This window comes from Schistocerca cancellata, chromosome 3, assembly GCF_023864275.1.
Source record: "Schistocerca cancellata isolate TAMUIC-IGC-003103 chromosome 3, iqSchCanc2.1, whole genome shotgun sequence".
Taxonomy (NCBI): Eukaryota; Metazoa; Arthropoda; class Insecta; order Orthoptera; family Acrididae; genus Schistocerca; species Schistocerca cancellata.
In genome coordinates this window covers 411189446-411215206 of record NC_064628.1, presented here as the reverse complement: position 1 = coordinate 411215206, position 25761 = coordinate 411189446, and the positions used below count along the sequence as shown (strand labels likewise).

Here is a 25761-nt window from a genome sequence, read left to right as displayed (position 1 = left end):
CCAGTTTTTAGAAGAGAATTTATGTTGATAGTAGATGCTTAACTTGGTTTCCTATATTTCATCTTGCTTGAGATTCCAAGACTCTGAGTCATCTCTGTGTAATGCTACAGTCATCCCAGAATCCAGTTGTCTGTTTGCGCACTTTGGTGCAGTTGATTGTTCCCTGGGGTAATTTGGTTTAAATCACACTCTTCCATGATTGATAATATTATGTATGGGGTGTCACTTATTGTTAGAGCCACTGGTTTGAAACCATGGTTGTTAGCCCTGGAGATTTTTTATCTGTCCCCCTAACTTGGTGAACAGACATTGACCAAAGATTGCCCAATCTGGGGACAGCCATCTTTGAATTTTGATTTTTGTGTTTATCCTCAGATGGTATTTTATTTCCCCCCTACCTATCTGCAGAGCCTTCCTTTATTCACCACCTGGTGATGCACCCAGTAGGGGACAAGAACCCCCTCCCTCCCTAGGTTTACCTGTCTTATTATTATTATTATTATTATTATTAAGTTTATACATTTTTATGAGTGTAATTATGTTTTACTTTTCTCATAATTTTTCTTCTTATGGGCTCATCTTTGTCCTTCATCATCATTATTTGGGAAGATTTCTGTTATGTCTTTTGTTGATAGTCAGACAATAGCATATCTATTACAATATTACGCCTACATCTACATGATTATTCTGCAATTCACAGTTAAGTGCCTGGCCAAGGGTTCATCAGACCACCTTCAAGCTATTTCTCTACTGAACCACTTTTGAATAGTGCACGAGAAAAACAAACACTTAAATCTTCAGTGTGAGCTCTGATTTCTCCAATGATTAGTTCTCCTGTTTAGGTGGTGCCATCAAAATGTTTTTGCACTTGATGGAGAAAGTTGGTGATTGAAATTTCATGAGAAGATCCTGCTGCAACGAAAAGTGCCATTATTGTAATGATTGTCACCCCAATCCACGTATCATATCACTGGTACTCTCTCCCCTATTTCATGCTAATACAAAACAAGCTCCCCTTCTTTGAATGTTTTTAATGTCCTCTGTCAATCCTATATTATGTGGATCCCACGCCGTGCAACAATCGTCCAGAAGAAGATGGACAAGCACAGTGTAGGCGGTCTCTTTAGTAGACATATTGCATTTTTTTTTTTTTTCAAATGAATTTACAGCCTTTAGATTTGAATGATGTATTGTGTAACCAAAATTTAGTGAATTATTTTTGGCACTGTGTGGATGGCTTCACACTTTTCATTGCCACTTTTTGCGCCATACAGATGTCTTGTCTAAACCATTTTGCAGTTGGTTTGCATCATCTGATGACTTTACAAGATAATAAATGATAGTATCATTTGCAAACAGTCTAAAAAGGCTTCTCAGATTGTCTCCTAAATCAATCACTTTCTGTCAGTTACTATGATCTGTGACCTTTCTGGCAGGAAATCACAAATCCAGTTGCACAACTGAGATGATATTCCATAGACATGCAATTTGATTAGAAGTCTCTTGTATTAAATGGTATCAAAGATGTTCTGGAAATCTAAAAATATGGAATCAGTTTGTCATCCCCCGTTGATAGGATCCATTACTTTGTGAGAATAAGTAGTTAATTGTGTTTTACAAGAATGATATTTCCTGAATCCTTGTAGGCTGTTGTCAGTGAACTGCTTTCTTCGAGGTCATTCATAATGTTCAAGCACAGTATATGTTCCAAAATCCTACTGCAAATCGATGTTTGTGTTATGGGTCTATAGTTCAGTGGATTATTCCTATTTTCTTTCTGGAGTATTGGTGTGACCTTCACAACTTTCTAGTTTTTAGGTATGGATATTTCAATGATTGAGCAATTGTACATGATTGCAAGTATGGAACTATTGTGTCAGCATATAGTCAAAGGACCCTAACTGGAATATAATCTGGAACCAGAGGCCTTGCCTTTATTGATTTAAGTTGCTTTGCTACACCGAGGATCTGGAACAGAGGCCTTGCCTTTATTGAGAGTTTTAAGTTGCTTTGCTACACCGAGGAAATCTTACTTCTAAGTCATTCACATTGGATGTTGTTCTTGTTTCAAATTGTCTAATATTTACTGTGTCTTGTTTTGTGAAGGAATTTAAGAGCCCCATGTTCTAGCAAATGTGCATTAGTGGCACTGTCATCAGTGACATCACTAGTGTTATCATGCATTGAAGGTTCTGATTGCGTCTTGCTGCTGGTGTTCTTTACATTTGACTGAGTCTCTTTGGACTTACTGCCAGATTTTCAGACACAGTTTTGTTGTGGAAACTATTAAAAGCATCTCTCATTGAACATCACACTAAATTTTGAGCTTCTGTAAAACTTTGCTGATCTTGGGGATTTTACATTCTTTTAAATTTGGCATGCTTCTTTCATTGCACCTGCAACAGTGTTCTGATCTGTTTTGCATACCATGGGGGATCAGTAATGTCTCTTATTAATGTATTTGGTGTGTATATCTCTCGGCTCCCATCGGAACTGTTTCGTTGAATGAAAACCGCATGTGATCTACGCTTGCGTAATCAGATAAGCAAATTTTTATCTGCTTTTTTAAATAGTTATATTTTGTTTTTATTTTTGGTGGGTTTGGATTTTACAGTGGTATTCAGTCTTGCTACAACGTCCTTGTGGTCACTGATCCATATATAGTATAACATAGTATAGTGTAGTTCATTGTCCTATTCACATTAATATTTCTTTTATAAGCAACAATATTATCTTTTCTTTTTCTATGTGGTAGCATGTGTAATGTGTCTACTATGCAAAGAGGTTGCTTGGAACTGCTATGGCTAGTTGATAGCTTAACAATCATGTAGAGAACTAGCTAAGTTAAAGCAGTTGGGGTGTTATAGTGCGTACTGTATTTTGATAGTGATGCAAAGGATAATCTGCTGTGCAACTGTGTATAGGTAGCACCATGAATGTGTGTGTTGATGACTTCCATCCAGCATGCTTGCTGATCATAAATCTGTACTTAAACATATAAACGTCTTCCAATCTTGGTGTTGCACTGCTGCTACTTGAAACTTCCACAGTACATGCAGAGAATGTTTGCAACTGATGGCTGGAGCAGACTGATGCCATATAACAATGCTCTGGGGGTGATGCCATGTAAAAATACTATGGAATCAGTGGCTGTATATCTTTGCAGCAGGGTGAGGTGAAGGGATGCTGAGTGGAAAATTGCTGAGCTGAATTCAATGACTTTCTGAATTCTGCTGTACATGTTATGTTCTGGATTCACTGATTCTTCATAAGCCAGAGCTATAGCTAATACTTCCTCCAATTAGGATGCTGCTGACAAAACTTCATTGTCAGGGATAAACTGGATAATTGTAGATTAAGGAATTAGTAAACAATTGTTGGCACTTGAGATTCTATCCGGGGTGTAATGAAAGCAGCAGTCATGGAATTTTATAAGCATTATGTGCCTCCTCGTGTTGCAAAATGGCAAACACATTAGATATCTCAGTCTTGGTTAGATGAGTTTGGATTTGGTAAATCCAGAATCAGGCTGAGGTATGGTGAGTACTGCCAGGAATCTGTGATCATAGGATCTATGCCTGCTAAGGTGACCACTGCTTGCCAAGGCAGTGGAACATTGTGTGTCACAAGGAGCAGGGATCATGCCTTAATTACCTTGATCGTGAATACAACAGATATTTCTTACAAATCCTCAACTTCAAGTTGTGCTATAAGCCAATGTAGTGAATGGCTGTTGATGTACAATAGTAGGCTTACCAGGGGAAGCACCTCTCCTTAGGTGCACAGCTTCATATCCCTAACTGCTCGTGGGAACACAATGACATCCATTTTAACACATGGTGTACCAGTTGGAGGCAGTAGTATCCCCTCAACAGCAGGGCTTCAGCTGAGAAAAAAAAATTATTTTGATTATTCATAGATGGAAGACCTTTTATACACATAAAGGTACACTGAAATGTGCCAGATATATGGAATGGAAAACAGTTGGCCGTAACAGTGATGTCTCATCAAGCTGAAAAGATTCAGAAAACAAAATGTGCTGGTGCCAGTTTTGATTGAATTGCAAGACTCCCTAAATTCTAGCTAGGGAGTCATATCATGCTGAATTCTAACGCAAATGGGGGAAACCAGAATAAAGAGAGGGAACACATTTGTGTGACATAAATAAACAAACTCCTGAAGTGAAGTGATTGAATGGGAAAGTAGACAAGACACCTGCAGTTTCTCCAACAATGCCTGTGCACATTGTAGCAACATTCACATTCCGTAAAGTTGAACCATATTAAAAAAAAAAAAAAGTTAATTTAAGGGGCTGGAAATACTACTGCTGTAACATTGCTTATCAATGTTAGTGATGGGAGTTAAATCTTATAATACAACTGCTAAGTGGGACTAGATGTCCCGGACCCACTGTTCTGTTTTAAGTCTCAGCACAGTGGACACACCAACACAATGTGAAATGGACAAGAAATATATGGAAAATGTGGCAAGTTGAACATGAAGATTGGACCCCTTGTTCAACTCCTCTATTCTATGTGAACTGCAAAGGCAACAAAGAGGTTTAGATTTGTGGCTGTCACTTGTTTTTGGATGATAATCACAATAAGAACAGTCAGTTTGGAAGCTGAAAAAACATATATGGCTCAGAAACGACCAACCTTTGTAACATCATTTGCTTAAATGGCCAAAATAGCGGATCACAAAAGAGATTCCTCAGCACAGACTTTGCCATCTGAAGCTGCCTATTGCTAGTACACTTGCAGTGGAGTTGTCGTAGAGGCAGTTTATCCCTTTATAACCAGCAATGTTCACAGACTAATGTATTCCTTAAGCTTTGACCTGCAAGGTGAAGTTAAAATGGTCACTACCGTACTCCTATATAATTAATAAACACCCTGTAGCAGTCTAAGTTCTTTCAGAAAGATTCCAAGATCTGACTACTGGATATGCATGTGGAATTCTCGCAGGCTTTTCATATTTGAAAAATAACTTAGATGATGTTTAAGGATCTGGACTACTGACTTCAGAACTACACTTTGAAACACCAGCACAGAGGATACAAGATTTACCTCGTACACCTCGCAAGGGCTGTTAGCCAACTGTCTTCAGTTTAGCCCAAGCATGGAGGTAGCACAGTGATAAGCACACTGGACTTGCATCCAAGAGGACGGGATGGTTCAAATTCCCACCTGACCATCCCGATTTAGATTTTCCATGATTTTCCTAAATTGCTTAAGGCAAATGCTGGGATAGTTCCTTTGAAAGGTCATGGCCAATTTCCTTCCCCATTTTTCCGTAATCTGAACTTGTGCACTGTGTCTAATGAGCTCATTGGCAATGGGTCATTAAACACTAATTTTGCTGCTGCTTCGGTTTTGCTAACCACAAGCAGCCTTTTTCAGCCTTAGGAACAGAATTCGGAATATTTCCATTGGCCATTTCCTGCTCTTGCTAACTGCATTCTTCAGTAAAGAGCTGCACCCTGTCAGGGCTTTTCAAAGTTGATTTTTACTGCGTGCTTGAAAACACAGGCCTTCCTGGGTAAATCTCATGCACTTCAAATCAACTGACAGGTTTACCCATTTAGAAAGAATGTGGGAATACCAGCACATCATCTCTAGGCTGGACAAAGCCCCCTTCCCCGAATATCAGAAACTGGCTCTGGCTAGCTAGAGGACAAGCTGAGGCCGTGTCCAGGTGAGGTATGTTATGAAAGGTATGATGGAGAGGTCGAGAACAAAATGAAGTGTACATTAGAGTCTGTCTGGGAGCTCGAACAAGACCCTCCAACAGACCAGTTTCCCTCATAACTTCCTACCTTGATGGAAAGATGGCACCAGAGGAAATACAAAACCTCACTGTTATTATGGATCCCATTTTACTGTGGAATATAAATGTGTTTGTGATAAATGTGAGTGAAGTCAGATTTCTAGCAAAGGGAAATTCTTTGTGCTTGTATTTGAAAGAAACAAATTTTAAATTATTTAATGCTCCTACACTTAGAGGTTACAGATTCCACAGAAAGGGTGACAAGACATATGAGGGAGAGCTGAAGCCACTTTTGTAGATTATGCGTACTATTTATCACCTCTCGGTATTAGTTCCAGCCTACAAGCAGTTGTTACTGCAGTTTATATGCTGCATAGATTTACAGTATGTTCCCTCAGCCTGCTCATCCTTCTTTCTCACTTTCCCTTCCCTCTCCCCACTGAAACAATTAACCATGAGACTCTCTCTATCTATCACACAACTCCCTTGGTCTTTTATTTATTGTGAGCATTTAAATGCACACCAAGTAACTTAATAGTTCTTCTGCCTGCTGCCCCTGGGACTGAATTGTAGAGTGTCTTTTCTTACAGAATACTTGTGTCTTTTAAATTTAGGATGAAGAATTCATTTTAACACAGTGAATAGTGCCCTCTTCCCACCTATTATTGACTGTGAACGGACGTAATTCTGTGTTCTGATTAAGTGATGCAGCAAAATACAGAAATGTCATAGAAATACAGAAATGTTATAGAAATATGATAATTGCACAGTTTAAAGGGGAATGTAAGCATGTTACTAGAATGTGAGTTTACCTTAATTAAGTAAAAAATTAACACGACTACAGTGATCAAAATATTTTTATTCTTGGTTTTCAAAAACATCATGTTGAACAATGCATGTGGAAGTAAAATAAAAAAGAACCTAACAGCACTGTATTTTTGAGCTCATCAAATTTAATTACAATACAGTAATTAAATTTCCTGCTAAACATTTCCCTTGCAGGTATGTGCTGTACATTGAGAGGTTATATACAGTGTGTTATCATTTTTGGCCTAAAAATATCCTAAAAGAAACAATCATGATGTTTAAATTATCTCCTTGAAAAAATAAACCTACATAATTAACTTCTCGTTTGTTTGAAGGTATATCTGCAGTCCTGGCACACATTGAGATTCAGACATGTCCGAATGAACAGACACCATGCATTCATATAACTGATTTGCCTCAATGGGCAGTGGGCAGTAAATCCACCACCTTCAGTAGGGATGCACAAGTATATTCAACCTCATGCAGGAATGTCAAAGTAATGACATGAGGTCCATGGATGAAGATTGTGAATAGGTGGTGTTAGGTGGGAATGTAGGTAAGCTGAGAGGAGTGCAAAGATAGTCTGTGCAGTTGCGATAAGTGCTGTGTCTGTGTGGTGCAGCGGTTAACATAACTGCCAAATAAGCAGGAGATTCCATGTTCAAATCCTAGTCCAGCACACATTTTCACTCATCGCCACTGATTCAGCACAAAGTTCCTATGGAGCTGACATCAATAGTTTCTTCCCTTCCCTTTCCTCCCCTTCCCCTCCCCCTTCAATCTGCATAATTTTAAAGGAATGAGTGAAATAATTGAGCTCCTCACTAATGTTGATGGAACATGAAGCTGTACCCACTTCCTCTGGAAACATTGGCAGTCTAGCTTCAATCAATCTTGCTCATTTTACTTTTCATAACACTAACAATCTGAGGTCTGTCCAATTATGTGAGTAGAAAATACTGGCATTAGTAATGACAAGACAAATGGGGACAAAATCATGACTGCTGCTTGCAATACAAAATGCGAGATTAAACTATTTGCTTTACGGACAACTGAAATACACACCTATATGAATCATCATTATGCTTTTGTTTGAAAAGTACATCTTTTTATGTTTCTGATTATGAATTTCTGTACAATGCAATTGATCCCTGCACTTTAATACGTGCTGGTCTTTTTCACTCACATAATTCTATGTATTGTACAGATTTTTATGAGTTTTTCCCATGTATTTTTACTCTCTTTTTTTCTTTGAAATCCTCTACTGCAGATGCTGCTCTTTCCATCTGCACCATTACAGACACCAATCCTCCAAAGTCCTGTGTTGTTGTCTAGGCAGTGAAACCAGCTCCTCCAAATGGCCTGACTATCACATCACTCACCTCTGGCTGTAACCCCGCCTTCCACAATGACTTGTTAGAATTCTGTCAGTCCTTAGCCCTCACCAACCTGTTCCTGCAAAGTCATGTAAATCAGATAACCCTTAAAGTCATGTAAATCAGGGCATCCATAAAGTTCTCCTGCTCTGTAATTCCAAATTGCCGTCCAGGGCCTAGAGCAGCATGCACAATGCCACCTCCAAAAAATTATCCATTTCCATGCGAACAAGAAATTCCAGAGAGGAAGTTTGTCTTGCTGGCGAGTCAGCAGGAAGCAGCTCCCGAGTATGAGTGATTTTATATGGATATCAATGTAAGATGTATCGTAGGATTTTGTGCACTGTGCTTACAGGCATGTCCAATGTTCGGGCAATTCCCCATGCATTGCATGTTCACACACACCACCTCTCAATCCCTTCTGCAATATTGACAGATGTCAGATCAACTGCTTTCCTCCCTCTAACACACTGCATTTCAAAAGAACCTATCTTTTCGAATTTTGTCATCATTTTCTCCAGACCCTTAGCAGACATGAGACCAATGCCTTCTTTCATACCCTTGAGTATCCAGAACTTCTGCAGAGCTACTGGCGCACCATTGCCATTCTTGTGAAAAAGCTGTACAAGCAGTGGGGTGATCCTTCATGGAGACAGTCATGTTCGGCATTTTGGGCTCAAATTGGGGAACAGCTGTGCACCATGCATTTGTATTTGTGCATATTCTGACACTTGCAGCACCATATGTTGGTATTTTTTTCCCCATGACATTCCGCTCTGTGTCTATATAAGCTGTCCAAATTTGACATTATTCTGGCCAAGGGTTCTCTCCTACAGTCTTTTGAAATTGGAACTTCAATTATGAACACCCTTCCTATTTCAGAATAAAATTCAGTCATCAACTGCACAGATATTTGTATTCACCAAGGTGTGGCATATTTTATCTAATCGTAGTTACATAACGTTTCAGTCTTCATGCTGAATATAACCATTGGTACAAATCCCAACATACCGTGCAAATTTGCACATTGTCTTGTTTAAACTCCTAGTTTTGTAATTCACTGAGCTCATCTTAAATCACATTTTTGTGTAGAACTATTCCTAAATGTAATCAGGCTATCAACTGAGTCACCTTGTTAGTTTTATATAGCAATCAGCAAACTCTTTTCTGATTTTATTTTATCTGATTTAAAGTTGATACTACTTTAAGGCTTTTCTCTTGCACTTTCTCTACTCAGTCCTGGGGCTACATGTATATATCGCACTATTTTTGCATAATACATCTAAATTACGACGGTTGTACTCGCCTCTTACTTGCTTTCCCCAGCAGTAAGAGAGGTAAGTAGGGAATGGTTATACTAGCTTTCAGCAACATGGGTTAAACATGACAGCACACTCTATCTAGCCAATCTGGGTCCTTTACTTTGCTGCTATGAACTTGAGGAGTTAACTGTCAGTTACAACCAGCAACCTTTCTTTGCTTGTTGCACTATAATCATCAATAGCCACCAATAATAGTTCACAAAGTTCAGAGTATTTGTTGTTCATTTAGTACACTCATACAATTGAACCACAGTACTCAGATGTATCCATTTACCTGGCAATTTTGTAGTAGGTATCATCAAACTATAATGGTATCCTAATTCTGATAAGTACTGTCCAGTACACCACTTTCCATCAAACTTTTTACAGCGATGGTGCCCTAGTATGTACTTCACTCCATCCCCTCTTCAATGAGGGTTTTCGTCAACTTAATAATCAATCAATCTCTCTCTCTCTCTCTCTCTCTCTCTCTCTCTCTCTCTCTCTCTCTCTCTCTCTCTCTCTCTCTCTCTCACACACACACACACACACACACACAGACAGAGAGAGAGAGAGAGAGACCGATTAACCAGAACATTTGACCATGATCTACTCTTGATGTAAACCATCCAGGCGATAGCAGAGCCACCTGTCAATAAATGACTGCTAGTCAGACACACACACGGTGTATGTAGTATCAGTGAGCATGCTCTCTTGTGTGTTGAATGGGGAAGGCACGACATATCTGTGGTTGACGGAGGGCAGACTGTGATGGCCAGAGGCTTGGCATGAGCATTTCGGAAACTGCATGTCTTGTTGGGTATTCAGGAGTGCTGTGGCGGCTGTCTTCAACATATGGCGAAAACAAGTTGAAACCATGTCCCAACATCATGGGATTGGACAGACACCCTCGTTACAGATGCCGGACATTGTAACTTGGCCAGACTGATAAAACAGGGCAGGCAGCAAACTGTGGCTGAACTAACATCAGATTTTAATGCTTTGCAAAGCACAAATGTGACTGAACACACAGTACACTGAACACTCCTAATGATGGGCCTCTGCATCTGACACCCCATGCACGTGTCATGTTAACACCATGACATTGACAACTACAACTGAAAAGATCACATGACCATCGGCACTGGACATTGGTGCAGTGGCGGAACATTGCATGGTCTGATGAATCCCAATACATTCTTCATCATGTCCATTGGAGGGCGCGAGTCCATCCTCTTCAAGGGGAACAGCTCCTTGACACCTGTACTCTGAGATGGATGGAGGCAGGCTGGCGGGGACTTCATTGTGCTCTGGGGAACAATTCACGTGGGCACCCATGGGTCCAGCAGAGCTCTGTGCAAGGCACCAAGACGGCCAATGAGTATCGTTCATGGTTGCAGGCCATGTACACCCCTTCATGACAATCATGTTTCCAGATGACTGGCATTTTTCAGTAAGGTAATGCACCATGTCAGAAGGCCAGGAGTGTGATAGAGTGGTTCGAGGAACACAGTGGTGATTTCCAACTGATGTGCTGGCCTCGCAACCTGCCAAATCTGAACCCGATCAAACACATCTGGGATGTGATTGAAAGTAGCATCAGATCTCATTGCCCCGCCTCCCCAGAATTTACGGGTATTAGGTGACTTATGTGTGCAGATGTGGTGCCAGCTTCTTCCAGCAACCTACCAACACCTCATTGCTTCCATGCCACAATGCGTTACTGCTGTTATCCATGCCAAAGGTGGATAGAATGACTATTATGTAGGTGGTCATAATGTTCTGGCTAATTAGTGCATATCCCGGGTACAATATCCTGCACTGTGTCATGCCTATACTTCTTCTTTCCAGATGACCCATTCCCAGTAGATCTAGAATTCACCTGAGTCCTGAGCTAAATTTTTTCTCCTTCCTTTTCATAAAACAAAGACTCCTCTGTGTTAGCTCTCCTGCAATTAATACTCATGTTTATTTCCTTAATGCCATTCATGATTATTTCATACCAGTGCTCTGGCTATTACGGCTCCAGTACTTTCATGCCTATCGGGTAACTCCTTTTCCTCCTCTCTGTCAAACCTGGCTTTGCTAATAGGGAACATGACCTTGCATCATAAATAATACACTTTTTATTCTTATTGCTATTTACTGGTGTTGTTTTAGCTAGACTTTGGAACTGATTGTTATCCTGTAATTGTGGTACCCATGTCTGATCATACACTTTGGTAGTATCTGTGTATGTTATGCTGGAGCTATGCTTACAATTGTCTCTGTAGTTAGGTACTACATTTTTGCAACCTGGCTACAAGACAGAGAGCCTTGGCTCCTACCGCTAATATTTTAATCATTGTTGTCACACACTCGCCTCTCTTCTGTGGTAGTTTGGCTGTCTGTGATACATAATCTGGTCATAGTATACCTCACTTTCACTACTTGCTACCATAAAGCTTATCTATTTGTATTTCATAGTACACCCTCTAGTGTGTAATGTAACTTCTCACTTATTATCTAGCAACCACTTATGATAATTTCTAAACATATTCTTCTTTCTTTCTTTCTGTCTTTTGTTCTTTCTGTATAAAAGTCTTTTTCTAGTTCTGTCACTGTTCTTCATGAGAAACACTGCATTCACAATGATTCTAAGTGCCCCCAGCAGGAAACAGTTTATCCATCACCCAGGTTTGAGTCATAGATGCAGCTTAAGAAATATGTGGAATGGATATCCTCTTCAGGTTTATATTTTGCAGAATTTTAAATACATTAATACTATTTCCTATATTTGTTCTTCAATAAGTTCCACTGACTTTCACAAAATTTCCTCTTCTAGTTCATCCTTTGTTTTTGCTAGTTCATCCCCTAGTTTATGGAACTCCTGTTTGGTTCTTTATAAAACCTCTGTATACTGAAATGTACTGGCAGATAAATCGAGAAACATATGAACTTTCTTTTCTATTAACTCACTAACTCATTCAACCAAAGTTGGCAAATTCAAATCTGTAAAAAGAATTCCCTCTGTTTCTTTGACATTCTCTGAAATATTTATCCTTGATTGTGTATCTGAAATTTGTTCACATACCTCATTTAGTTCTGTTCAGCAAAATCTTGAATTTGTTTTACATCGTCATTTCTTTCTTTGAAATCTTTCCTAACTTTGTTCCAAATCAAATCATGCTGTTATATTACATCTGTTTTTAAGTCCTTAGTTATAGAGGATATCGTGTTTTGAAGCACCAAAATTTCATTCTTTATTACATAGCTTTCAAGCTACAAGTTAGTTCTGTTCTTGATTTAGAAGTTAGTTCCATTCTTAGGCCAGAAGTTACTTCTGTTTTTAGACTAACTGTTAGTTATATTCTTAGACTAGCATAGCAGCTGTCTATCTTAGAGCTCAGTTCCATTTTTAATGCTTCAATAGTCTTCAACATTTCCTCCAACTTGTGCATCACTATTGGAATGCAGTGTTAACAAGACTCAGTTGTATTTAATCTTCAGTCAGCTGCGGCCGCCATGTAACTTAAAGGGTGTTATAAAATTAACAAAAGAAACTTTGATCAAGTGCATTACATTTGATACCTAAGCAACACATAACATTACCACCACCATAAATAAAACAATGTGTTTTCAATACAGCTCACCGAAGCTTAAGGGCAGCTCTCATCATGTTGAGTTGTCAATAAGAAGCTGGTTTGATGGTCGAGGCTAACTATGATGCTGTAGACAGATGGTCTGCTGCCTGAGGGCCAACACTGGAAGTAGTTGCGCAGCTGTAGTTGACATCTGGTGCATTGACATGTTGCAGATGAGATAACAGCAGCTTGCTGATGGCTGTGTCTGTTGACCTTCTGACTCTTGGATATATCACTTGCTTATTCAGTATATATGCCGTCAAGAAACTTGATACTCCTTTTTTTCTTTACTAATACATTCTTCGTTCTTCGTGTTTTGAGGGGGGATGGGAGAGGAGGCATATGTTTAGGTGTTTAGTTTGTGTGGTCATCTCAATATAAGTTATTGATCCCTTCGTCAAGAATAATCCGTTTATTCTCAGTTATCTGGATGAAAATAATTTCTTGCTCGTTATCATATAATTTTGTCTTCTGTAAATGTTGTTTAGTCTTACTGTTTTATGCACTTAACTGCCACTATGATTGCACCTTTGTAGCTCACAATCACTTTTAAGTCTATTCGTAATGTAACACAATTACAATTTTGTGCGCTCTTATTTTCTTTCTTCTTCTTCTTCTTCTTCTTCTTCTTCTTCTTCTTATTCTGTGCCACTTTTCTCCTACCCTACAGATTTCACGTTCTTCGGCGCGGTCACCACAAATGAAATGTCACCTATGTTCTACCACTGCTAATTTGTAGTTATATTAGGAGCATGATGTGGAAGAGTACAGGATCCATAATACAATCACCTGAGGTCCCTTTTGTTTTGCTGTGCTTATGTACCATGCTTATTCTTGTCATTGACTGCATCTTCATAGACTGAAATCTTGAGGCTGCAAATCTAAGTCCAACCTATCTTCAAATCCACAAAATAAGAGATATACCTTCATCATTAAATATTATGTATATTAACTGAGTATTATGTCAGGAAACACATCATTTAATATACCTCTGCTGATAAATGTAAACATTAACATTCATTTGCATTAATCTTTCCACTTCATGGGATAGTGACAGAACGAATCACGTGCTGTCCTTTTGACATCATTATTTTATTGTCATGAGCATCAGCATCCTCTGGAGCACTGTGTGTTTCTGAGAACGAGCACACCTCCATGGAGCAACCACCAACCTAGTAAGTAATGTATGCCAGTCACTAGCTTTCAGAGCCACCTGCCTTGTAGGAACATGACATTCAGCCTCATGATTTCATGCATGTACAAATGGATTCTTGCACAGTATGCCTATTTGCATTTATTAACTACTTTATGAAATTTCTGTGCGCAGGTGATTACCATCATTCGTCGGTAACAGATATAGGACAGATAGTAACTTATTACACTTATGAAATGCTATGTTACACTTCCGTGTGTGTGTGTGTGCGCGCGTGCGCCCCTCCCCCCCCCCCCTCCCCCACACACACACATTTCCCTAAGCTTCTTACATGAAATAAGCACACAAAAATGTGTGTGTGCCCCCCCCCCCACACACACACACACATTTTTGTGTGCTTATTTCATGTAAGAAGCTTAGGGAAATATTTGATTTATTTTCTGACACTTTTAGTAATATTAAGCACACTCGTGAGCATTAAAGAATTCACTGTCATGTGCCCTACAGTTATATCATCAACATCATTGAGATTTTGGCATGTTGATTGACAGTGGCAGCTCAGTTTTTTTTTTTTTTTTAAATCTGCAATCAGTGCTGTACACAATTCAGACTACAGCATATGATACTGTAAAAATTCTAACTTGTACTTAACTTTAAAAATAAACCAATAGTATGTACCACTTAATGATAAGACACGTGATGGCAAGGGATGTAGCTTATGCTCAGGCAAGCAAGAAAAGCAGGATTGAGGCTGCTGAATTTTGAGTAATCATGAGGTGTGTGTCTATTTTTTATATTGTGTATGCAGTATCTGCAATTTGGTGTTGGTGCTCTGCTCCTGAACTTAGAAGAGTTGTTGTTGCTGAGCCAGCTACTGTTGTTGTGCTTGCAATTGCCGCTGAAGAAATTATGGTAGTTAGGCATCTGCAAGCACTGCATTTTTCTGTTAAGTCCTTGGTATTGCTATTGTACATGGCAACGTACACTTTATTGGCATTGTACAAGCCACTCTCACACACAAATTAAAAGAACAACTGTTGTAGCACAACACAGCACTGTTGATTGTCCAGTTCAATGTCGAAAATGGGGTTGTCATTAGCAAATGGAAAAATGGGAAATCCAGTCCATATGGAAAGTTCAAAAGTTAGGAAGATACCAATAGATGCAATGCATATGGGGGAGCATAGAAATTGTGAAAACAAAATGGTCTGTTGATGGCTGGAAGAAAGTGGGAACTGCTGCATCAAAACAAAATCAAATTTTTTAAGTTGATCATTATGACTGCAAAGTTCCGAAATATAATGTCAAAAAAATATAGCCATGTAACACTGATAAAAGATTATCAGTCACTTGTAATAACCATGTATAAATTGAAATAAGAAATACATTTTAAAATTACTCAACAAAATATTACAGTATGGTTCTTAGTAAACCATTGTCTTTCATAAAGCAGACTGTGCCCCTTAATGGTTTCACGTTAATATGTAAAACAAAAGTCTTCCTTCTCTGTCCATGAATTATTTGTTTGTGATTAAGGCTGTATGTTGGTGACGATCTTCGACTCTTCAGCTGGGACAGATGGGTGTGTTGGTTTGAGAGACGCAAGCAACTACTGGTGAGACACCATATTCCCACTCGAGACTTAATAGATCCAAGAGAAGAAGGTAATACTCAGCAACTAATTGAACACTGGAAAAGGGCTGTCAAGGATGAAAGGCTATGTGAAAAGGTGAAGACTATGGACCATTTATTCAAGGGTAAGATATTATCAAATAATATTTTTTGGATTTTCATTGGAGCAAGGATTTACTTTCATCCTATGTTTACCTTATTACTATGTTGTTCTTCAATATTCCTTAGGAAAGACATATCAGTGAGGGGACAATGCATGGAGTGGTTAATAAAACTGTTAATAACTTTAATGAAATGTCATGACAGAATCAGAATGTAGAAGCCACAAATATAGTGAGTGTCTCAATATAACATACAGCAGTTGGTGAAACGTCAGTAGTTGTTCAACAACAAAAACAATAATGAAATTTGGGATTGCTCTCTGTAAAGTCTTCAACATTCAGATATCTTGTGACTTCATAACAGCTACTGTGTTAGTGACCAGCTGGTAAGGGGGCATGAAAGGCAGTATTAGTTTGTGACATCTTGTTGTTTTCACGTAAGAAAACTTCTGCTAAAGATAAAATATCACATAATTCAGTGTTGATCAGTGCCATAGAGGTGGAAAAGAGCCAGCATATTAATACCAGACACAAGGTATGTCTACAGGAAGATCAGAGAGATAATAAGGCAGTAGTTGAGGGAAATCAGCAATGGAAAAGGTGTGCAGAAAAAGCTTACAGTAGATGCAAAGGTGCAAGAAGAGAAAATAATAGTGGCTCTGACCATCAGTGAGGTTCTAAGAAGATACTGAATTACTTAACTACCTATAAATACATGGGCTTAATGATCGCTAAGTGCTGAGGTTCAAATGTAAGGATGTCAAATGCTATAACTGGAAAGAGGTGGAACTATCAGTGTTGGATATTATCTTGGCTGACATCAAAGAATTTTATTTGTTTAGGAAGCAGAATGCAATAAAGTCTGTTGAATATGAAGATTGGAAAGACACAGACAAGAATATTTCAACCAAAATATCCTGATTTATCAAACAATCACCGAACAGCTGCAAGTTTTGAGAAGTTATTTTATTTAGACTTCCAGTCTCGGCATTTCATTAATGCCATCTTCAGACCCCTGTGCACTCCATGTATTCAGTCAGATATACTGATATTTGTATATCTGGAGCCATCAGTATCTGGATTCTGTGAATTCATTTTTGAAGTGTTTGCTTCGAAGACGCTTTGGTAAATATTTGACTAGCTGCTATCCTGTATCCATGATGGGTCAGCAGAGATTAAAATATCGTGAGGTGTTTGGTACTGAACTGAGTATAAGGAAGGAACTGCTGAAATTGTTTTTTTTTATGGTTAGGTTTCTGTGGAAGTTAACAGTGATAATAATAAAGCCAGACTAGAGAAAATAGTCTAAATATTATAACAGATCAGATTGTAAAAAAAGCGACACAGAAAATCAGGAACAAAAGCTACAGATAAAACAGATTAGGCATGATGTTAAAAATGCCTGATTGCAGACAGAGGCAGAATTAGAAAGCACAACAGTTATAAACTTTGCACCAGGTCTGAAACCTGTTATTCTATGTTACTCATGCTATGCTGCCATACAGAGATGACATTTTAAAAAGGTGCATTGCTATTGAGATGTATGGCATAAATGAAAGATACTTAACTTTCGAACAGCAAAAACGTTATAGAATCTACAGCCTACTACTAGTTACCTAAAATATATCTTAATTATATTCATCCATATAATCTCCTGTACACTGTAAGTTTGTATGGAGAATCCAGTTATAAATAGATATAGTATTTGGTTCTCATGTAAAATTGCTTACGTAGTGGTGTTCCCTTTTTATTGTTATGCATTTTTTACATCATAAAATAAATGTTATCTTCTGAAGGAAGCCATCTATAATAACCAATAAATTCACAGACTGCCACAAATATGATGAAGGTTTCTCGGGTCTCGAGCCATGTGGTAGCATTGATATGTCGCGACGTTTCGGGAAGTGTCATACTACCCATCTTCTGCCGAAGTGTTGGGATTCACAGAGAGTGGGATATTTGTATGCGCAGTCTCCCCCCTCCACTAGTCCTCGGGCGTCTGTGGTGGTCCGGCCATGGGCGTGCGGTGGTGGGGGTAGCAGCCACCCCCCGGCGGCCGTGTTTGGCTCTTGGTGTGGGCATTCTGTCGGCGTCTGTGGTGAAGGATGTTGGTGGGCACGATCCTGACGGACTCCCGCTATCACAGGGTTCCATGCTGCACCTGGTTGGTATTCTTCATCCTTGTTGACCAGTTGCCGTGAATCGTTATTTCTAGGGATTCTTTGATAATACTTTTCCAGATGCCAGATGCTCGGCACAGCACTTACATGTTTTAGAAGTTGAAAGTGTTTTCTTCCTTTGTGCTATGTTCTGCTATGGCTGATTTTTCTGCGTGTCCTAGTTGCACACATCTGATATGTTCTTCACAGCATTTGGATATACAGCACTGTGTTTGTCCAGTGTACTGTTTTACGCATTCATGTGGGATGCTATATATTCCTAACATTTTAAGCTTCAGTGGGTCTTTGGCAGAACCTAGGAGCTCCCTCGTTTTTGGTGGTGGGTGGAAAACGGTTTTGATATTGTGTTCACCCAGAAGTTGTGCAATTTTGGCTGAGAGTGGACCACATAAGGAAGGAATGTGCGTCATTTGTCTTCTTCTTCTTCTTCTTCTTCTTCTTCTTCTGTGGTCATCACTACTTCTTTCTTCCTTTTTAGCTCCATGTTGATCTGCTAGGGGAGAGTCTGTGCTTCAAGCGGCTGCAGAAGGAACATATCAAGAAAGCGAAACTTCTTAGCACACTGGCTTTCCTACAACACTGTCGAGATGAGAATATCGTACCAAAGTTTGCAGTTATTTGACACCCTGTAAAATCAAAGAAGACCGACCAGGTATTACAATGAGTAGGCGTGGCCTTAGTAAGGGAGCGCATTCAGTTTACTCAGAAGGAACTTGATAGGAATGCACGCAGCCTCCTCACATGCTACCTACAGCTGGCAAGGGCATTACAGCCTATCTAGTGAATGGGCCAACTGCAGCACGCATTCCAGCAGCGAGGTGCAGAAATTGGGCTCTACATCTAAACATCTCAGTAAATTCAGCAGACTAGCCAGTACTCAGACGACAGACAAGGAGATGAATGACACCAGAGCCGTGGTTAATTTGACTGGAAAAGAACTGGACACTGCCACAATCGTGGTCCTCAAAAAAGGACTGAATTTTCCCCCCATCCCCAGAAAGATCCCGAAACGGGATATTATCAGCAGTGTGGAAGAAGCAATACAAGGGCATTCAAAAGAGGAAGCAGAAGAAGGCAGACGAGAAACCTGCAGAATAATTGACAGATCTCGATTACCTAAACATAATTGCGGAAGAACGAGGAGCTCTCCAGCCCCTTAGAGGCGACCCTGATATGACAATCTTACCAGCGGGCAAAGGGAACGCAACAGTGCTATTAAGCACCGATGAGTACTGGCAGAAAATAATGTGCTGCTACAAGATGAGGCCTACAGGAACCTGAAGAAGGACCCAACCTTGATGATGACTAGATGGACGATAGCTCTGCTGAAGAAATATGACTTACCTGAGCCAATGAAAAGCAGCTGCACTCCAGAGTGCCAGTGATACCACGCCTTTACGGACTCCCCAAGATCCATAAGGAAGGGGTGTCTCCAAGACCGATTTTGGACACCGTCAACTCTCACAGCTACAGACTAGCAAAATACCTAATAACGCTGTTCAAACCCCTTGCGGGACACTGCAGCTGCCATGTGAGTAACTCAGCCGAGTTCGTAAAAGTACTCAGGGACATGCGACTACAAAGGGAAGACTTATCCATGAGCTTCGATGTGACGTCGCTCTTCACCCCTTCAAGACCCCTTGTCACTTTTAGCTCAGCACTTTGAACCACAAACAGTCAGCCTTTTCGAACATACACTGACAACCAACTACTTTTAGTGCAACAGGGAATTCTTCAAGCAGATCAACAGTGTGGCCATCAGTTTCCCACTGGCTCCAGTGATTGCAAAACTCTACATGGAACATTTCGAGGAGGTGGCCCTTAAAGCTGCTAGACAGGAACCAAAGCATTTCATCCGTTATGTTGATGACACTTTTGTTGTGTGGGGGCATGGCAGACAGGTGTTAGATGAGTTTCTGGAGAACCTCAACAGCATCAATCCAAATATCAAATTGATGCCTCCCCTCCCTTGACACACTAATTAAGAGGAAGACAGATGGTTCACTAGGCCATACATTGCATAGGAAGAAGACACACATGGACCTATATGTTCATGCAAAAAGCTGACACCATCCAGCACAAAGACAGACAGTGCTGACCATTCTGGTACGTAGGGCGCGCGCTATCTGTGACAAAGACAGCCTACCATCCGAGCTGCAACACCTGAGGGAAGTCTTCTGCCAAAATGGTTACAGCAGAATGCAGATTAACAGGGCACTAAAAAGGAAGAAAGAAGTGGTGACGACCCCAGAAGAAGAAGAAGACGGAAGACAAATGGGTAGTGTTCCTTCCGTACATGGGATCGCTCTCGGCTAAAATTGCATGACTTCTGGGCAAACACAATATCACAACTGTTCTCTGCCCACCACTGAAGACGAGGGAGCCCCTAGGTTCTGCCAAAGACCTGCTGAAGCTTAACATGCCAGGAATATATAGCATCCCATGTGAATGCGGAAAACAATACATTGGACAAACACAGCACTATATAACCAAACACTGTGAAGAACATATCAGATGTGTGTGACTAAGGAAGAAAACACCTTCGACTTCAAAAACAAAGGTGCAGTGCTGAGCATCTGGCTTCTGGAAAAGTATTATCAAAAAATCCCTAGAAATAAGGATTCACAACAGCCTGGTGAACAGGGATGAAGAATACCAACTACGCGCTGCATGGAACTGTGCGATAGTAGTAACCTGTTGGGAGCGCACCCGCCAACATTCTCCGACGCAGACAGAATGCCAACACAGAGCCAAACACGGCCGCCAGGGGCGGCCACTACCCCCAACACCATGCACCCACAGTCAGACCACCGCAGCCTCCCAAGGACTGCTTGAGGGGGCAGACCGCACATACAAATACCCCACTCTCCGTGAATCTTGACACTTTGCTAGAAGATGAGAAGTATGACACTTCCCGGAACGTCGTGATATATTAATGCTACCACCCTGCTGGAGACACAAGAAACCTTCAGCAGCAGTATACGCCAGAAAAGCCTACAGTCACATATGGCACAAAGATGTTGGAAACTGTTATGTGGAATTTGGAGTGATGGGTGAGAATGCTGGGAAATCATTTAAATTTGCCACTTACTACTCATTTGCCAAGAGATTATAGAAGCAAAGGAAACCAGAAGCAACTGAAAAATAATCTAGTTATAATGTCAAAACATTCTTAAGGGTAGGAATTGCTTCAGATTAGTCTTCAGTCAGCAATCTTTAAACAGAAATTAAGTAAGCCAAAGCCTTGCAGACAAACAAAAATTACGCGAAGCGAAATGTAGTGTGAGGAGGGCTATGCGAGAGGCGTTCAATGAATTCTAAAGTAAAGTTCTATGTACTGACTTGGCAGAAAATCCTAAGAAATTTTGGTCTTATGTCAAAGCGGTAGGTGGATCAAAACAAAATGTCCAGACACTCTGTGACCAAAATGGTACTGAAACAGAGGATGACAGACTAAAGGCCGAAATACTAAATGTCTTTTTCCAAAGTTGTTTCACAGAGGAAGATTGCACTGTAGTTCCTTCTCTAGATTGTCGCACAGATGACAAAATGGTAGATATCGAAATAGACGACAGAGGGATAGAGAAACAATTAAAATCGCTCAAAAGAGGAAAGGCCTCTGGACCTGATGGGATACCAGTTCAATTTTACACAGAGGATTGTTGGTATGTCCCCTTGGTATGTCCCACCAACTCACCCTTCACAACCTTTCCAGCAAACCTCAACCACCTCTCATTGCACACAAACCCAGTCTCTCCCATCTACTCAATCTCCCACTTCCAGCTCCACTCCCTCCAAAACCTCAAAATTCTGATCAACACGATCTGGCACCACAACACCCTAATTCAGTAGTTAACCTTTCCTCCAAACCTCTCTCCCAATCCGAAACCTCTGTCCTATCCAAAGGCCTCACCTTCAGCCCCACTCCCAGATTCAACCAAACAGCCCTCGTCAAAGATTTACTGTCCTACACTCGTACTCTCTGCTGGAAGTATCACTTTGCCACGAAGAAAAATGATCCTAATCCTACCCCTAATGATCCAACTCCCCGAGACACTATCCAAATTGAACCCTGCCTGGAACAGTTCCGTCCTCCGTCACAGCGGGACCCACCTCCTCTTCCTCAAAATCACCCTCTCCAAACCTTCCAGGAATTTCTGACTTCCAGCCTTGCCTCTCAATCCTTCTTAAAAAACCTTAATCCTACTCCCAACATCACCACTGCTGAAGCCCAGGCTATCCGTGATCTGAAGGCTGACCGGTCCATCGTCATTCTTCCGGCGGACAAGGGTTCCACGACCGTGGTACTTGATCGTCGGGAGTACGTGGCTGAGGGACTGCGTCAGCTTTCAGACAACACCACATACAAAGTTTGCCAAGGTAATCCCATTCCTGATGTCCAGGCAGAGCTTCAAGGAATCCTCAGAACCTTAGGCCCCCTACAAAACCTTTCACCTGACTCCATCAACCTCCTGACCCCACCGACACCCCGCACCCCTACCTTCTACCTTCTCCCTAAAATTCACAAACCCAATCATCCCGGCCGCCCCATTGTAGCTGGTTACCAAGCCCCCACAGAACGTATCTCTGCCTACGTGGATCAACACCTTCAACCCATTACATGCAGTCTCCCATCCTTCATCAAAGACACCAACCACTTTCTCGAACGCCTGGAATCCTTACCCAGTCCGTTACCCCCAGAAACCATCCTTGTAACCATTGATGCCACTTCCTTATACACAAATATCCCGCACGTCCAGGGCCTCGCTGCGATGGAGCACTTCCTTTCACGCCGATCACCTGCCATCCTACCTAAAACCTCTTTCCTCATTACCTTAGCCAGCTTCATCCTGACCCACAACTTCTTCACTTTTGAAAACCAGACATACCAACAATTAAAGGGAACAGCCATGGGTACCAGGATGGCCCCCTCGTACGCCAACCTATTCATGGGTCGCTTAGAGGAAGCCTTCTTGGTTACCCAGGCCTGCCAACGCAAAGTTTGGTACAGATTTATTGATGACATCTTCATGATCTGGACTCACAGTGAAGAAGAACTCCAGAATTTCCTCTCCAACCTCAACTCCTTTGGTTCCATCAGATTCACCTGGTCCTACTCCAAATCCCATGCCACTTTCCTTGATGTTGACCTTCACCTGTCCAATGGGCAGCTTCACACGTCCGTCCACATCAAACCCACCAACAAGCAACAGTACCTCCATTACGACAGCTGCCACCCATTCCACATCAAACGGTCCCTTCCCTACAGCCTAGGTCTTCGTGGCAAACGAATCTGCTCCAGTCCGGAATCCCTGAGGCATTACACCAACAACCTGACAACAGCTTTCGCATCCCGCAACTACCCTCCCGACCTGGTACAGAGGCAAATAACCAGAGCCACTTCCTCATCCTCTCAAACCCAGAACCTCCCACAGAAGAACCACAAAAGTGCCCCACTTGTGACAGGATACTTTCCGGGACTGGATCAGATTCTGAATGTGGCTCTCCAGCAGGGATACGACTTCCTCAAATCCTGCCCTGAAATGAGATCCATCCTTCATGAAATCCTCCCCACTCCACCAAGAGTGTCTTTCCGCCGTCCACCTAACCTTCATAACCTCTTGGTTCATCCCTATGAAATCCCCAAACCACCTTCCCTACCCTCTGGCTCCTACCCTTGTAACCGCCCCCGGTGTAAAACCTGTCCCATGCACCCTCCCACCACCACCTACTCCAGTCCTGTAACCCGGAAGGTGTACACAATCAAAGGCAGAGCCACGTGTGAAAGCACCCACGTGATCTACCAACTGACCTGCCTACACTGTGATGCATTCTATGTGGGAATGACCAGCAACAAACTGTCCATTCGCATGAATGGACACAGGCAGACAGTGTTTATGGTAATGAGGATCACCCTGTGGCTAAACATGCCTTGGTGCACGGCCAGCACATCTTGGCACAGTGTTACACCGTCCGGGTTATCTGGATACTTCCCACTAACACCAACCTGTCAGAACTCCGGAGATGGGAACTTGCCCTTCAGCATATCCTCTCTTCTCGCTATCCGCCAGGCCTCAATCTCCGCTAATTTCTAATTTCAATCTGCCGCCGCTCATACCTCACCTGTCTTTCAACATCATCTTTGTCTCTGTACTTCCGTCCCGACTGACATCTCTGCCCAAACTCTTTGCCTTTACAAATGTCTGCTTGTGTCTGCGTATGTGTGGATGGATATGTGTGTGTGCGAGTGTATACCTGTCCTTTTTTCCCCCTAAGGTAAGTCTTTCCGCTCCCGGGATTGGAATGACTCCTTACCCTCTCCCTTAAAACCCATATCCTTTTGTCTTTCCTTCTCCTTCCCTCTTTCCTGACGAGGCAACCGTTGGTTGTGAAAGCTTGAATTTTGTGTGTATGTTTGTGTTTGTTTGTGTGTCTGTCGACCTGCCAGCACTTTCATTTGGTAAGTCACATCATCTTTGTTTTTAAATATATATATATATATTTTTTTTATTTATTTATTTATTTTTTTTTTTTTTTTTTGCTATGTTCTCTAATGATCTCAGTGTTATTAGTACATTAAATTATAAATTTCCTTCCCATCAACTGTAGGGTGAACATTTTATGAGTGTATTGACTTTGTAGTTTGTTTTAGTTTTAAAATATTGTTATTTGAAGTATGTTGTTTTGCTGTTCAGTTTTGGATTTGTTGGTTATATTTACAGGTTTGAAACCACAGACAGTTGAAATTCTGAAACGGCCATTGCTGTTGCTTGCAGAGAGACATGAAAAATCATATAACTTGTATTTTCCTGCAACCCTCAGACCACTGTCAACTTACAGTACCATTATCATTACCCATAAGTGTCCTAAGCAGCAAAATTCTCTCCGGAAAAATTTCAACACTTCAGATATGAACTTCATGTTGGATCCTTCTGAGTAAGTGCTTCAGTTAAAACTTTTAATTAAAAATGAGTGAGAAGAGTTGAGGTGTATTGAGATCAGTTACTGTTGTGGGAAATATAGTAAAGTTAGAGGAAGAAAAAATGGAAATTCTAGGAACAGACTACAAGAAGTCTGAAGTCAGTACAAATTTTTTAATCATGAAGGAATAAACTGTCATTTTTAGTGGCTGTGTTTTGACTGTCAAGCATTATACATTTCAACAGGTCATTTTTGATATGGAAAACAAGTGTCATTCCAGAGGCTAGGATTTTTGTAGGATGACACATGTACCATCACGTTCCAAACTTCTTGGGTTGTAAATTGAATGGAATGTTATTGTAATATGGCTAGGATTCCCCTCTTGTAACAGTGATACATAATGAATTGCTCCACTGTCATAATCTCATTAGTATTTCTTTGCAACAAGAAAAAAACATTAACTCTTCCTCCGTGAAGAAATGTGGTATCCACAAGAAACAAAACTTCTTGTCTTCAAAGTATGAGGAGATCCAGCTTGGTGAGAAAGAATAGTATTTGTGTTGCAGAATGTAAACAAATTTTTTGATATAGTACATACAGGTTGCTCCAGAACAGCAAATTGAAATAAGTGAAAAGTGCTCTATTTATATCTGTCAATGAATTCATCTAGAGAATAACAATTTTTTGAGCTAAAATAGATCTTGTTTTGATTACTTTATTACCTCATACACACCTAACATATTTGGAAGTGAGATAAACATTTTGGTGCTGCTGTACTTTACACTTTTTTGAACTGGAAATCCCAAATGGAAAACACCTTCAGCCATCTATATTTCAAATTTTATTTTACTTATGTGACTGGTTGGGCATTTCACTACGGCATCTTCAGGCCCCTGAC

At 40.7% G+C, this 25761-nt stretch overlaps 1 protein-coding gene across 5 annotated transcripts in view; it reads left to right on the top strand.

Annotated features, from left to right (window-relative positions):
• LOC126175158 (TATA box-binding protein-associated factor RNA polymerase I subunit B) overlaps nucleotides 1-25761 on the top strand; it is a 324489-nt gene that overhangs the window by 275108 nt on the left and 23620 nt on the right. For 3 of the 5 annotated variants that reach the window (XM_049921739.1, XM_049921737.1, XM_049921740.1), the window contains 2 exons: nucleotides 15566-15786; nucleotides 24665-24878. In XM_049921739.1, the coding sequence (XP_049777696.1) occupies nucleotides 15566-15786; nucleotides 24665-24878 (435 nt within the window). The remainder of the gene's footprint in view (nucleotides 1-15565; nucleotides 15787-24664; nucleotides 24879-25761) is intronic. The other 2 variants (XM_049921738.1, XM_049921741.1) reach the window with 2 other exon arrangements.